General features: G+C 54.8%; 1 protein-coding gene across 1 annotated transcript in view; it reads left to right on the top strand.

Moving 5' to 3' along the window:
- PPM1B (protein phosphatase, Mg2+/Mn2+ dependent 1B) overlaps nucleotides 1-5546 on the top strand; it is a 60150-nt gene extending 54604 nt beyond the window's left edge. Inside the window, exon 6 of the mRNA XM_056130537.1 lies at nucleotides 5458-5546. Coding sequence (XP_055986512.1) covers nucleotides 5458-5502 — 45 coding nt within the window. The 3' untranslated portion in view covers nucleotides 5503-5546. The remainder of the gene's footprint in view (nucleotides 1-5457) is intronic.
- Nucleotides 5547-15226: the final 9680 nt, after the last annotated feature.

Raw genomic sequence — 15226 nt, 5'->3', positions numbered from 1 at the left:
CACCCCAGCGGGTAGGCGTCTTATCTCTGGGCTCACTTCAGTGTGGGCGAGAGCAAAACGTCCAGCTGCATATTTTAAGGGAAAATCAGCATTTGAACAACGAAGGTCTCAAGTGTCTGTGCTGTTTATTCGCCTGACTAATGTGGACGACCAGGAGCTGGGCCCCTTACCATGGAGAGCTACGGAATTCCAGTGGCACTGAGAGAGTGGGGATGAACTGATCTTTCTTCCTGGAGGAGTGGCAGTGCCCACTCTTTCCAGGCAGGCTTCCGATTGGCAGCTTTGGAGAAGAAGAGAAGTGCTAGCTATCAGTTGAGAGGCTTCTAGAATCCCCCAACATTTAATTTAGAAGTGGGAGCTGCGCTCGTTCATACTGAGCTCTCTGAGATTCTTGATGGATGGGGCCCCTCACCGCGGACCGAAAGAACAGCCTCAACAGCACACCCCAGCCCCACACAACATGTCCACGCTCAGAGAGGGACGAGGGGTGAGCCTGGGGAAACACACACAGCCAGGTCAGGACTCCGAGAGGCTCCGCCCCAGCCAGGTCTCACCACGCCGGCCACCGGGACAACGGCAAAGCAGATATAAATCATTGTTCTGACGGATCAGGCAGCTGGACGCGTGTGGCCGTGCCTGCACCGGCGGTGTCAGTGCCGTGTGAAGACGGGCTTCCTCTCTCGGCTGCCCTCGGAGCTCTCCCTCGCCTCTTCCGAACAACCTTTTGCTTGTACTCTGACATTAGTATTGCTCTCTTGACAAAGGGAAAACATTTAAGATTTTAGTGTGTTTCAGGTCGCTAAGTAGTATTTTGTGTAAAAGGCACATCCTGGTCTTCTAAGTCTACTTGTTTGTTTCTTTTTTGTGATGCTGGGGATGGAGTTCAGGGCCTCACATGTGGGACAACACAGAGTCACACTCCAGCAGCATGATCTGAGCTTCTTGGTTTGGGTTGGTTTTTTACATATTATACTATGGTAAAAGGCCTTGAAGTTAGTACTTTGCTAACGTAGACTGGAATTTTAGGTGTTTCAAGGCAATTTTGAGTCTTACTTTTTCAAGTAAATTGTTGATGGGCATTGCCACCGCTCGTGTCTTTTGGGTGCTCAGTTGCTCTGAAGCTGTTGTGTGCGGCTCAGGCATCTGCTTTGCTGTCGTCCCGAGGCTGGCATGATGAGACCTGGCTGGGGCGGAGCCTCTCGGAGTCCTGACTGCCCACGCCTGGCTGCAGGTTTCCCCAGGTTCACACCTCGTCCCTCTCGGCTGGGCACACTCTGAGCGTGGACATGTTGTGTGGGGCTGGGGTGTGGCCGTTGAGGCTGTTCTTTGGGTCCGCAGTGAGGGGCCCAGGTCTCCAGTGGTTCCCTTAGGCTTACTTGTGTACTTGTGACGAAGAAGTGGGTTTGCTGCTTTTCTGAGGTCAAAGACTTGGCATACAATTAATTTTTATGAAGTTCCACATCAATATAGTTTTGAGGACCCTGAAGATTATTTTCATGATAATTGTATGTGGCAGGGTCCCACCCAACTGCTCAGGAACCCCTGGCGGGGCTTGAGAATATTCCAGGCCTGACACAGAGCCTGCTCCCCAGCAGATAAAATCAGGAGATTTTAAGCACAGGTTGAAAGAGTACTAAATTTTTTTAAACACATTTATTTTTTTGCTTTTGATGTTGGACTTTATCATTAGGGTTAGGTTGTAATTATAATAGCACTTGGTTGGAGTCGGGGATTTACTGATTTAGTTTTCGTGCGGGACCTAGCTGGTTCTTCGGGAACCTGCATTCCTTTCTTGAGTTCCCATCTTTATGTCGCCTTCCGTGTGCTTGTGCCAGGCGAGTACCCTGCACTCCCCACCCCTGCCCCCTGAGATCAAGGAGGGCTGAGGCTGCAGCCTTCCTGCAAGGGTTCCCGTTGGTCCTGGGGACGTTCCTGCGTGCCGACTGGGTTTGATCCAGAAGTGGGGAGGGAGGGTCGGAGTGCGCCCGGCCGCCAACCCAGAGGGCTCCATTTTCCCCTCCCACACATCTGCCCCCATTTGGTGTGTTTTTCAGGCATTTGGGGAAGGAAATAATTTTATTTCCAGCGACAACGTGGAGGTTGTCTGACCCATGTGTAGAAAACCTGCCAGTAGTTCCATAAAAATAAAGGGGTCTGGGGGCCTTGGTGCGTTCATTCTGTCCCCGTCCACGAGGCTTTGATCATCCGACTTCTGTCAGGCGTGCCCCCTGCCCCCCGGGGCCACCAGACCCCAGCCTGCTCCCCCCCCTCCGAGCATTCCTCTAGGGCTGCCAGTAGCCCTCACCGGGGACCCATGCCCGTGGGTGCCTCTGAACCGTATACATCCTCACGGTGTTCATGTCTCCTCTCCAGACCAGAGCCTGTGTTTCTTCGTCTGTGTTGAGTGAGTTGGCGTGGAGACTGCCCGTCTGTCTCGGGGCACTGAAACACATGGGACCCAGTGCTCTGCCCCCCCCCCCCCATGTCCTTGTCCGGATGGGCTGTCCTTTGTGTGTTTCTTCCATGTGTCTTTTCTCGGACCACTGCCTGTGAGTCGCTTGCTTGTCAGCCTTCGTGGTCCCTGCTGTCCCCGTCTCCTCCTCGCAGACCCTCTCTCCCTGGCTCGGACATTAGGTGTCGATCCCCGTAGCTGGGATGCCCCAAGAAGGACCCCGGTTTGCAGCCCAGCCATGCCCGGCCCGGGCTCTGCCAAGCGTCCCCTCGCGGCCAGGAGCGGCGCCCTCCGTCCTCCCTGCCACTCGGACTTGGTCTCCAGAGCAAGGAACTCCGGGCAGCTTCCCGTTCCCAGGCATCAGCCACCCATGTGTCTACCTACCACCTGATTGTGAAAGTGTTCGCCCTCCTTTGTGCCAGGGCTGTGTCTCTGAGATCCCTTTGTTACAGCAGAAGAGTCAAAGCCCACATGGGAAATGTCTCTAGATCCGCCACAGCATTCGGGTCGCTCCCCGCCCCTGCGGTGCCTCTCTGGAACTGCCTTGTGCTGCCTCGGAAGGGGCTGCGGAGGCTGCTGGGAGGCGCAGCCCGGCCTCTTTGCCCCGAGACGGTCCAAAGGCTGCCCCCTCATACCACGCCCGCCCGCCGTTCACAGCCCCGCGCTGTCCTGCTGGGGCCACGCCAAGGCGCTGCCGCCTGCTTTTCAGTCTGACTGGGCCTGGAGCCCGGCGTGATGGACATTCGGCTTAGATGCTCTTTTCAGATGTCAGTGGGCACGGTTTCACGGGAGAGCAAAGTCCCTGTGTGGGAGAAGACAGCATTCGAGTTTCAGAAGGCCCGTCTTAAAACAGTGGAAAGTAGTTGAGTTGAGACAAGTGTTTCTTGACAGACTAGAGCAGTTTCTCAGCCTGGGGCCACATGGTCCCCTTGTGGCCCCCAGGATATTCCAAGGGGCCTCAAGTGAAAATGGTTTGTGAAGGGGAGGGCTGGAGTGATAGCACAGTGGGGAGGGCATTTGTCTTGCATATGGCCTACCGGGATTCAATCCCTGGCATCCCACATGATCCCCCAAGCACCGTCATGAGCGATTCCTGAGTGCAGAGCCAGGAGTGACCCCTGAGCATCGCTGGGTGTGGTCAACCCTCTGCCCCCAAATTGCTTAAAGGAGCCCCTTGGTCTTGGGGCTGGGATGCCAGCCCGGAGGACGGGGATTACAGGAAGGAAGTGGGCAGAAGGGCGCCCTGATTAGGGGAAGGTGGCGCAGCTCGGCGTGAGAATGGGCGTGAGTAGAATCCCATTGCTGGCGGCAGGCTCCGGCAGTTCGCCTGGGTCTCCTGTGGAAGCCCTGTGAGCAGTAATGCGCGGTTCAGGGCAAGGGCTGCTTTCACAGAAGTTTTTGGAAATGTGAGGTTTTTAACTCTTGTTCTTCCCCAGAAGATAAAGACTTCAAAATGTCAACACTGCTAAATCTGGGCAAACAAGGGTCTTATATCTTCTTTAATTTTCTCTCTGTGTGAGTTTTGTGTAAAGATTTGAATAAAAAAAATAAAATATAGAAATTAAAGTCAGTGGTCCTGAGTTGCCTTTGAGAAAAAGGGTGCTAGTGTACAATCCCAGCCGTGAGAGACACGGTCAGTCAGGTCATGTGTAATCCCAGACGTGAGAGACACGGTCAGTCAGGTTATGTGAAATCCCTACCGTGAGAGACATGGTCAGTCAGGTCATGTGTAATCCCAGCCGTGAGAGACACGGTCAGTCAGGTTATGTGTAATCTCAGCCGTGAGAGACACGATCGGTCAGGTTATGTGTAATCTCAGCTGTGAGAGACACGGTCAGTCAGGTTATGTGTAATCCCAGCCGTGAGAGACACGGTCGGTCAGGTTATGTGTAATCTCAGCCGTGAGAGACACGGTCAGTCAGGTTATGTGTAATCCCAGCCGTGAGAGACACGGTCAGTCAGGCTATGTGTAATCCCAGCCGTGAGAGACACGGTCAGTCAGGTCATGTGTAATCCCAGCCGTGAGAGACACGGTCAGTCAGGTTATGTGTAATCTCAGCCGTGAGAGACATGATCGGTCAGGTTATGTGTAATCTCAGCTGTGAGAGACACGGTCAGTCAGGTTATGTGTAATCCCAGCCGTGAGAGACACGGTCGGTCAGATTATGTGTAATCTCAGCCGTGAGAGACACGGTCAGTCAGGTTATGTGTAATCCCAGCCGTGAGAGACACGGTCAGTCAGGCTATGTGTAATCCCAGCCGTGAGAGACACGGTCGGTCAGGTTATGTGTAATCTCAGCCGTGAGAGACACGGTCAGTCAGGCTATGTGTAATCCCAGCCGTGAGAGACACGGTCAGTCAGGCTATGTGTAATCCCAGCCGTGAGAGACACGGTCAGTCAGGCTATGTGTAATCCCAGCCGTGAGAGACACAGTCAGTCAGGCTATGTGTAATCCCAGCCGTGAGAGACACGGTCAGTCAGGTTATGTGTAATCTCAGCCATGAGAGAGACTGTCAGTCAGGTTATATATAATCCCAGTTGTGAGAGACACCATCAGGTTATGTGTAATCCCAGCCGTGAGAAACACAATCTTGTCACACCCTCCCCTCTCCTCTGGTGGGTGGGAGAAGTGGTTCAGGGTAGTTTCTTGATAGCTTCCCCAATGATTTTATTGTGAGATCAAACTTTTATATTTTGGCTAATTGTGTGTTTTGTTTTGTTTTTTAAGTGGCTGACATGTTGCTTTTTCTGAAGGCGTTTTTCTGATTCGTGAAGGCGCTTCACCCCTTCGTTCACAGAGTGGATCACTAGCTTTCCGTGGCCCCGGACTCTCGCCTGTCATTAGTCTGGCCTGTTGGGTGCTCCACCCTAGCCTGGCTGGTGGTTGGCTCCACCACGTGACACTGAGACCAGGTCGCAGAGCGGCTTGCAGACTTCAGTGTTCAGTCTGATGAGGTTGGACAAATGTCTTGATTTTTAGACTCTTGTCATTTTTCTTTAACAGTTTGAACCTCCGATTGTGTACATAGACAGTCTTTTCACATTCTGAGTAAGTAAAGTTTTACATATATTTTATAAGTTTTGCCATTCTAATCATAGTCAATACAAGTGGAACTTCCTTGGAGCAAAAATCGAATGCTAATAGCCCAGCCACTCTCCTCAGTGCAGATACCCGGCTCCGATGTCCTCAGCCACGCTCGCCTTCGTGGGCATCTCGTTCATTTGCTGTGTGCTGTGGAGAGCGTCGTGGCTGTCCTTCTGTCGTCTTGCAGGTTGTTATCTGGCAGGGAAAGGGCCACCTCACTGTTCGGTCTCAGCGAAAATCAGTATTGTTCCAGTTGGACATTTTCTTTTTTTCACTTTTTGGGTCACACCCCGCGATGCACAGGGGTTCCTCCTGGCTCTGCACTCAGGAATCACCCCTGGTGGCGCTCAGGGGACCATATGGGATGCTGGGAATCGAACCCGGGTCGGCTGTGTGCAAGGCAAACGCTCTCCCCGCTGTGCTGTTGCTCCAGCCCCATCAGCTGGACTTTTGAACGATCCAGTTGCGATTTCCCTGCCACTTAAAAATCCTGTCGGTGCTGTGCTGTGGGCGAGTCTGGGGGTTGCTGAGTTCCCGTCAGGAAAGTCCCTCCTTCCCGTCACAGGTGCTTCTTAATTCCTTTGTATCTTGGTTCTGGGGCACCCCAGCAATGCTCAGGGCTTACTCCTGGCCCTGCACGCGGGTCGCTGGCAGTCTCAAGACCATCTGGGGTGCCTGGGGTCAGCCCAGGTCAGCCGTGTGCTGGACCGTCTCTCCACGGGGCTTCAGTGCCCCCCCCCCCAAGCTTGGCTGTTTGCTCGTGCCTGCAGGGGCCTTGGGCCCCTCCCTGCCCCTGAGGAACGGGCCTGCCCCTCAGCCAGGTGGCAGTCTTGGGGTCTCGGCTGCTGCGGAAGGCTGGCCCGCCATACCTCAGACCTCAGGGTACGAGGACAAAAGGCTTCTTTTGTGGACCGGAAGGAAAAGTGAACCGAATGTTCTGTGGTTACAGGATTTATCCCGCTGTGACCCTTTCCTCGAGCCATTGGTAGAGCTGACCTTTTCTCTGCCCACGTGACAAACCCTGTGTTCGCACCTGTGGCTTCACGTCATTGCCTTTGTCGCCCTCCGGGGACGTGGCGGGGATCCCCGGAGCACCAGCTCCATCCGGGGCCCCTCGTGACTGCCTCGGCGGTGGGGACTCGCAGCTCCTAACCCCTCAACTCGGGGCCGTCGGGTCTGGCCGTCCCACAGGACTTGGTCCTGAGCACCTCTCAGAACAGTGCACTTGGGCCTGCTGGAGCCAACTCAAACTTCACTTCGGGGTTCTGGGTGGCAGCAGACCACCCTGTCCCTCAGAACTGCTTTCCTGGTGGCCCAGCCCTGAGCCTGCCCACTGTGGGGCCTCACGCTTGGTTACAGGCTTCTCTCCCCAGGGTCGCCCCGGCCGCCCTCTGGCCCCTGTAGCCGCAGCCTGGGCCTGACAGGCTGTTTCTTTGGAGAAGAGGGTGGGAAGCCGCAACCGTTTACCTCTGACTGGGGGGCGGTAAGAGACGCTCCTTCCTCAGCGGGCACGGGGGACCTGCTCTGTTTCCCTGTCACCTGAGGATGGGTGCTGACATCCGAGACACTCCACCATGCAAGCACCCCCCCTCGACCCCCCATTCTTCCGAGGGGTGGTTGGAGGCAGCTTGCCGGGCTACATTACCGACTGCTCGGGAGAGAGCCACGGAAGTGCCGTGTCCTAAACTGACGTTATGTCAAAGCACAAGGCAAATGTCCCCTTGAGTAAAGGCTCACTTCTTGTCTACATCTCGAAAGTCCTGATAGGGGCTGGAGTGACAGAACAGTGAGAGGCACCCAAAAATAAGATAGCAAAACGAAAGCACAAAGAAACGAGCAGCTTGGCACAGGAAAAATGTACTTTCGGGAGCATTTTTCATGCGGCCGACCCGGGTTTGATCCTGGCACCCCATAGGGTCCCCCGAGCCCTGCCAGAAGTGATCCCTGAGTGCACAGCCAGGAGTCAGCCCTGAGCACTGCTGGGTGTGGCCCCCTAGAAAGTCCTGCCAGCGGCCCTCTGTGCTCCCCTGAATAGAATGTTCCAGGGCTGGAGTGAGGAGCTCGGGATGCCAATTTGACCCCCCACTATCACTTACGGTCCCGGAGCACTGCTGGGGGTGGCCCTAAAAAGAAACAGAACCGACCATGTTTTTAGGTGGGCAACCCTCACGTCTGGTAAGCAACGGTCGTTTCCTTTGGTCTTAGCCCCATGGTCCAAAGCAAGTTTCTGGAGTTTAATTTGCTTAAGGTGCTTCTGTGTGTTTTTGAAATATCAAATATTTGAAATGCCCCCGAAAGTACATTTTTCCTGTGCCAAGCTGCTCGTTTCTTTGTGCTTTCGTTTTGCTATCTTATTTTTGGGTACCTCTGTTTTTATTCTGAGTAAATCTATTCAGTTCTCCTGGGGGGGGGGGCGGGTAGCATCAGGTGCTCAGGGCTTATTCCTGCCTCTGTGCTCGGGGTCACTCCTGATAACGGCTCGGAGACTCAGGCAAGCGCCCTACCTGCTGTACCACCTCCCTGGCCCCAAATTTCCCAAGCTCTTTTTCATTCTTCAAGTGAAAGTTTCTGAAAACAAGGCGTGATGCATGAGAGAACTCAGGCTCTTGACCCGCGTGGCCAAGGCCCAGCGTGCCCTGCGGGCGTGTCAGAGCCGGCCTGACACCGAGGGAAGGACGCGGCCCAGGCGTTGCTGCCGGCGCCCGGGCCTGAGCCGAGAAGGCAGTGGCCGGTGCAGGATCCCCGTTTGCCAGTTGGCCCTGTGGGCGAGGCGGCGGTGTGGGGGCAGCCCTGGGTGGGCCTCTGGCACCTGCGCCCTTTCCCTCTTGTCTCCTCAGCGCCCAGGCGCCCACGAAGAGGAGCAGGAGGAGCGGCCGACCGTGGACAGCCGTGTGTCGACGTGCAGCGAGAGGCAGCACAGTTTTTGGTGCGCCGTTTTTATTTGCTCTTTCAATAAAAATGTTCACAAGATGGACTCTGGCTGTTGTGCACGAAGGTCTTGGTATGGCGGGTTCTGGACACGGGCCGGCTGCAGTGTGAGAAGCAGCATGGGCGTGGGGTGCGGAGGCCGAGGACGGCTGCCGTGCATGCCCCGGGGGCCCTGTCCCACGCGTGTCCCCGTGTCGGGCCCCGCTGGCTTCAGGCCCTGCTGTCCCCACAGCAGCTGTTCCCGCTGGGCCTGGCCTAGTCAGGAAGGAAGAGAAACCTGGACATGATGAGCTGGGACTTCAACACAATATCAGGCCCTAGAAGTGGAAATGGTGTCTGAAAATGCACACAGACACGGGATGGGTCCACAGGGAAGAGTAAGGAGGGTGGTTGCCTTTAAGGGAATCGTAGTTACCCAAAGCAAGGCACAGCAGTTTCCGGGAAAGAAAAGAGTAAAACATTAGTGACCTGTGGGAATATCAAGCAGCTGACAGAGAAGTAGTTGCAGCTTCAAAGAAAGGACAGTGTTTTTCAGAGCTTATCTCAGTTAAAAATACAAAACCCAAAACCAGGCCAGGGCTAGAGAGATGCTGCCGGGCCAGGGGGCTTGCTTGGGCTTGTGGTCACTCAGCATCATCAGTTGTCTCCTGCACTGCCCAGCGCCCGGCCTGCCCACATCAACCCTCCTCCTCCGTTGTTCATCGATTTGCTCATTGGCTGAGAGTCACTGGCAGGGACCCCCGGACCGCCCAGGAACTGCGTGAATGTCCCTCCACCCGAATCTGAACAGAAAAGATTCAGGATCATTATAGTTTGCAAAAACAGTAAGGAAAATATCTTAAAAAGCAGAAAGGTAAGAACTACAGTAAATGCCTCATCAGATCTACGTAAACTTTGGGACACTCCTTTAAATTAACAACTGAGAGCAGGAATGGCTCTCGCTTGACTAGAATTCTTTTCTCCAAGTAAAGAGCATTCCGCAGGGACAGGCAAAGATCCTTCCCGACAGCAGAGAAGTTGCCGCCGGCAGCACCTGCATCGTGAGAGCAGCGGCGTGAAGATACAGTTAGCTGCTCCGTGGCAGGCCTTGTATGAAGTCTACAAACATGAGATCATGGGAGGTGTGGATCGCTCTAAGTGCACAGGCCAAGGACGTTTGCAGAGAACTGGTAGCCCATGGCTGTGGGTGGGGGTCTCAGCACTCCTTTCTCAGGACTTTCAGACAAGCAGAACCACAGGACCAGGCGGCCCAAGCAACCCGTGACAGCCGCCCGACAGTCTGTTCTCTGCAGGTGAACACACAGCTCTCGCCCCCGTGGGCATACACAGGCCATTGTGGTCATACAGAAGGCCACAGATAAAACCAAGTTCATGTGTGTAGAGATTAGAATGAAGGTAGCACTGCCCTCCATTGTTCATCGATTTGCTCGAGCAGGCCCAGTAATGTCTCCATTTTGAGACTTGTGGTTACTGTGTTTGGCATATTGAATACGTCACGGGGAGCTTGCCAGGCGTTGGCGTGGGGGCGAGATACTCTCGGTAGCTTGCCGGGCTCTACGAGAGGGGCGGAGGAATCGAACTCGGGTCGACTGGGTCGGCCGTGTGCAAGGCAAATGCCCTGCCCGCTGTGCTGTTGCTCCAGCCAGAATGAAGGTAAAGATAAAAGAATTCCAAAAGTAGCTGCGGCAAGACACGGGGGCTTAGAAACTCTTAGAATGTGGGTCTCATTTAACCTTTCAGCTTCAGAAGGCAGAATAACAAGAGAGTAACGAAAGCAAGAACCCGTTTGCAGCATTGCAGAGCTGGTCTCGGCGTAAGGAGAATGCTGGGGGACAGTGTCCCACACCCCAGCGTGACCACCCAGTGGCTTTGTGTCCAAGGAGGGGGGATGCGGTGTCACGCCAGGCACCTGCACGGGATCATAGGAGCAGGGTAGGAGGGGGCTGCCCGGTCGGCTCCAGAGAACCAGAGCAGGGGGAGCCAGGAGTCACGGAGCCCTCGGGAACGCTTGTCAAGAAGGAATCAGTCACGAATAAATCTGACTGTTTCGGGGGTCGGGGATGGAGGCTGGGAGAGCTCGGTACCACTGCTGGTCAGTGGGGAATCGGAAATGAGTTTTGGGCCAAGGACATGCCCCGGGGCAGGAGCACACAGACTGGGCACGCTGGTTTTTCTCAAAAAAAAAAAAAATTCCTGAAAATAAGCCAGAAGGAAGCTAGAAACTCGTAACATGGAACACAGCAGAAACTTTCGACGGGAATTCACAGCAACACAGGCTTATGTCAGGGTAGGGTGCCAGAAAGGTGCAAAAACTTAGAGAAACACTCTCCACACAGTCCAGTGGCAGGCTGTAAAATCAGTGCACTGACACTCATCACATTCCTGTATACAGATGATGAGAATGAGAGTTTTAAAATCAATCCCCATGCAGTTGCACCCCCAGAACCAATACCCAGGAATATCAAGAATGTGAAAGACATACCAAGAAAACTCTGAATAATTGTTCAAAGAAATGGTGACCCAAGGCAATGGAAACTTATTCCTTATGCATGGATAGGAAAAAGTAACAGTTAAAATGACCCTCCTGTCACGAGTATGATGTAGATCCAATGAAGGCCCCCACCCCCAAGCACCATGATAGCTTTTAGGGACATGGAACAAATTCTGCTGAAGTTATCTGGAGTGATAAAACCCCCAAAGAGCCCCAGCAGGGAAGAGAAAGGAGGGAGGCCTTTCTCTGGCTTTGGACTGTGAGGCTCAGTCAGTCGGGGCTGGGCCCCGTCAGGTACAACCCCAGCTCCACTTCGTGTGTGTCCCTACTCTCGTCAGAGTAACAGGAAAGCTGTAGTAGTGAGAACTGTAGCACTAGAATGACGTACTTTCTGACCCCTGGAATGGAATCGAGAGCCCAGAGCCAAACTGTCAGGTTTACGGATGGTTTGTCTGTGACAGGTGCTGGGTACACGAACTCGAGCAAGCGAAGTCTCTGCAAATGGTGCTAGGACAGTGGCATGTCCGTGTGTGAGAGATGAACCCGGTGATCTCACACCACTCACAAAAAAAAAAAAAATTCACAATGGATGAAAGGCTTGGTGTTAAACCCAGTCCATAAAACGTGCCGAGGCAAACGGGCAGCTTCCCAGGGCACTGACTTCAGAGGCTTCTGCAGTGACCGGACACCCTTGGTTAAGAAAACAAAAGCCAAAAATAAACGAGACTGCACGAAACTAAAAACATTCAGGGGCTGGAGAGACAGCACAGCGGGTAGGGCATTTGCCTTGCACGCGGCCGACCCGGGTTCGATTCCCAGCATCCCATATCGTCCCCTGAGCACCGCCAAGAGTAACTCCAGAGTGCAGAGCCAGGAGGAACCCCTGTGCATCGCCAGGTGTGACCCAAAAAAAGCAAAGAAAAAAAAATTCAGAACTGTGAGATAGCTAGAACGACCCCCTGCTGAGGGCAGGGGACATCCACACGTCAGACAGAGGGCTAATGACTAGGACACACAAAACGTTCACAAAAGAATATCCAAAGCCAGGTCGCCCCATCAGAAAGGGAGAAATGAGCATAGACGTCACAGAGAACATGCGGATGGCCAGTAGGCACATGGAGCAGTGCTCTCATTGCTCCAAGGCAATCAGATGACCCGAGCTGCCACCTACCAGAGCATAGTGCCAGCACCCAGCGCTGGGGACATTGATAGGATCCCCAGCCGTTGGAGGGGCCGTTGTGGGGTCAGTCTCTGTCTCTGCAGAAGTCTCCAAAGATTAAAACTAGGGCCTATGTCACACGCGTGTTCACCACAGCGCTGATGGGCTGGGCCGTGGCTGTGCACAGACATGGCGCTCAGGCCACGTGAGCTCGTGGCACCGGCGTGCGTCGTGCGGAGCAGAGGCAGGCAGTGGGGAGTGGTCAGATGGTTTCTTAGACGTGGATGTAAAGACGGTAAACTCAAAATGGCTCAATACCTGGATATCAAACCCGTCTCTAAAGTGCTCTCAGGCAGGATTCGCCAAGATCTCTGCCTCCGAGAGCCTCCAGGAGAACCAAGGATAACGTTTCCTTGGCAAAGAAAAGTTGGGGCTGATGTCAAACTGGAAACTTCCACACTCCAGAAGCAAGGAAGCCCAAGTAAGACCATACTGATGGGGAGAAGGTATTTGCCCCTCGTACATTGGACAAGGGGCTGGTACCCACGATGGCTGAAGCCCCCTGAAAGCTATGAACAGTCACGGATGGGGCAGGAGTTGGACAGACCCGTCCTCAAAGAAGACGTAGATGGGCGGATGGAGAAAGGTTCATTCCTCTGGTTATCAAGGAAATGCAAATCAAAAGGACGGGGTGGAAAGGACTGGAAATTGAGCACTGGTGGGATGTGGTGGGCAGTGGGCCCCTTCCTCTGCGGGGAGACTGGGCTTGGCCGGGCACTGCCCCACGAGCACGGACATTCGTGTGCACACGTGCAGCGTGTGTTGCCCGGCACTGCTCTCAGCGTGACAGCTGTGCTTGATGGGGCTGTGGCCCCCACACGCGTGGGCCCTCCCTGCAGGCTATGTCACCATTGGCCATCCGTCGGACAGAGCTGACGGGTGCTGTGTGCCATGAGGGGAGCGGAGGTGAAGGGGGAGGAGCAGATGGCCCTTCGCCAGCAGGGTCCCAGAGATGGAACAGCCCCTGGGGGAGGGGGCCGTCAGAATCTGGAACCGAGGGGGCTGGGGAGCCCGGACAGTGATGGGGATGTCTGGGCAGCCACGCTGCAGGAAAGGTCAACCTAACGGACCCTGAGAATCTCCCGGGGTGGGTGGGGTAAGGGGCAGAGGGGGTGTGCCCAGGTTAAGGTATGGTGAACAGCACTGCATCCGAAACAGGAAGGGTGAGTTGTGGAGCCTTCATTCTGTTCAAGAAAGTTCAAAGCACTTTGCAAAGTCACACTCACCACCTGGAGACTGCTTTACACACAGTCGGTATGGTCAAGTTGCAGGCTGCAAAACACGGAGGCCTGTTGCATTTCTGGAATGCAAGAAAGAAATGAGAGAACCCACCCTATTTACGAGTGCAAAAAGAAGCAGTACCAGCTTAACGACGGGGTGAATCAGGCGTGCACTGAAATCTAAAAGCAGCTGTGGAAAGAAATAGAAGACACAAGACGATGATTCCATGGCCGAGGCCTGGAAGGGTTCACACTGCTAGAATGAGCTTCCTCCCAAATACGGAGCACAGTGCTGTCAGCCAGGACTGCCCCTCTCTGCGTCCTCGGAGGCCAGGCCGTGGTCGAGGGAGGAAGACTGCTCTGCCCACTGGGATTGCTGTCGGGGCAGCGAGCAGAGACGGGTAGTAAGGGTTCCCGGGCCAGAGAGATGCGGAGACGCCTACTCCCCAGCCAGCAGGGTGGGGACGGCCCTGTGATCTCCGCGGTCTTCCCATCAGAGAGGTAGGGCTTGCTGTGGTATTCTCACACGCTCCTGTGCTGGTAACATTTCTTTTGCTGCTTGTTCTTGTAACGGTTGGCTCATTAATTTTTTGAAACACTTTAATGTTCCTCCAAAGCACTGAAAAAATACTCCCTTTGCTGTGTTTGGCTGCTGGGGTTGGCTGCCTCCTGGGACGTCTGTGGCACGGGACTGGGGGCCTACGCCCCTCTCCCGCCGCTGTCTGCCCTTGGGGTGGGTGGCCAAGGTCTCAGAGCCCGGGGCAGGTCTGCAGCTCTGCGCGAGACTGCCCTTCACTGTGCCCCGCAGGACGCTGCCGCCCTCCCGCTCTCCCCATGGGGCCCACGGCTGGCCCTGGCCGTTGTGGGTTTGCGTCTCCCGTTCCGGTGAACCCTGCATCCCGTGTGCCTGGCTTGGGCCCCGCGGCTCCGTGTCAGCTCTCCGGCCCCTGCCTGCTGGTTTCCCCTTCTCTCCCAGCCTGGGCGGCCGCGGTGCCCGTGTGCCCAGGGGAAGTCACTTCGCCCTGGAGCTGCTGCTCTGGGCGCTTTGGAGCGGAGCCTGGAGACGCGGGCCTGGCCACGACGGACCCCGTGTCCCATCTAGACCCCGTTCACTGCAGAGTGTCTGTAGCACGGCTGGTAGGTATGACGGCTGGGAGATCCCTGCCACCACCCGGCAGTACGGAGGGACCTTTAATGCTGAGAACAAGCCTGTGTATTTAGTCCAAATGGGATTTCCAGTTTGCCATATGCTCTCTCATTAGTAAGCTTTGTGATTTAATTAAAAAAAAAAAAAGATTTTAGGGACTGGAGCAATAGCACAGCGGGTAGGGCGTTTGCCTTGCACGTGGCCGACCCGGGTTCAATTCCCAGCATCCCATATGGTCCCCTGAGCACCGCCAGGGGTAATTCCTGAGCGCAGAGCCAGGAGTAACCCCTGCGCATCGCTCGATATGACCCAAAAAGAAAAAAAAAAGATTTTAGCGTCTTACTTTGCATTTTTTTTGTCTTTTGGGGGTCCCACCCCGCTGTTCAGGGGTTCCTCCTGGATCTGCACTCAGGAATTACTCCTGAGGCGGTGCTTTGGGATGCCGGGGATCGAACCCGGTTCTGCCTTGTGCAAGGCAAACGCCCTCCCCGCTGTACTCTCTCTCCAGCCCCAAAGCTGCATATTTATTGTTTCAGAAGAACTTGCATGGGACCCCAGATAACGATGCAGATTGTGTTTGCAGAGCCTCTGTTCCACATTCTGGGCGTCCGGGTGTTCCCACATGGGTCACGAGTGGCGGCTGTGCTTGAGACCCTCCGTCCGACCCCCCTGACTGACGCTCC

Source organism: Sorex fumeus, unplaced genomic scaffold (genome assembly GCF_029834395.1).
Source record: "Sorex fumeus unplaced genomic scaffold, SorFum_2.1 ptg000079l, whole genome shotgun sequence".
In the NCBI taxonomy this organism is placed as follows: Eukaryota; Metazoa; Chordata; class Mammalia; order Eulipotyphla; family Soricidae; genus Sorex; species Sorex fumeus.
This window is presented reverse-complemented; position numbering and strand designations above follow the sequence as displayed.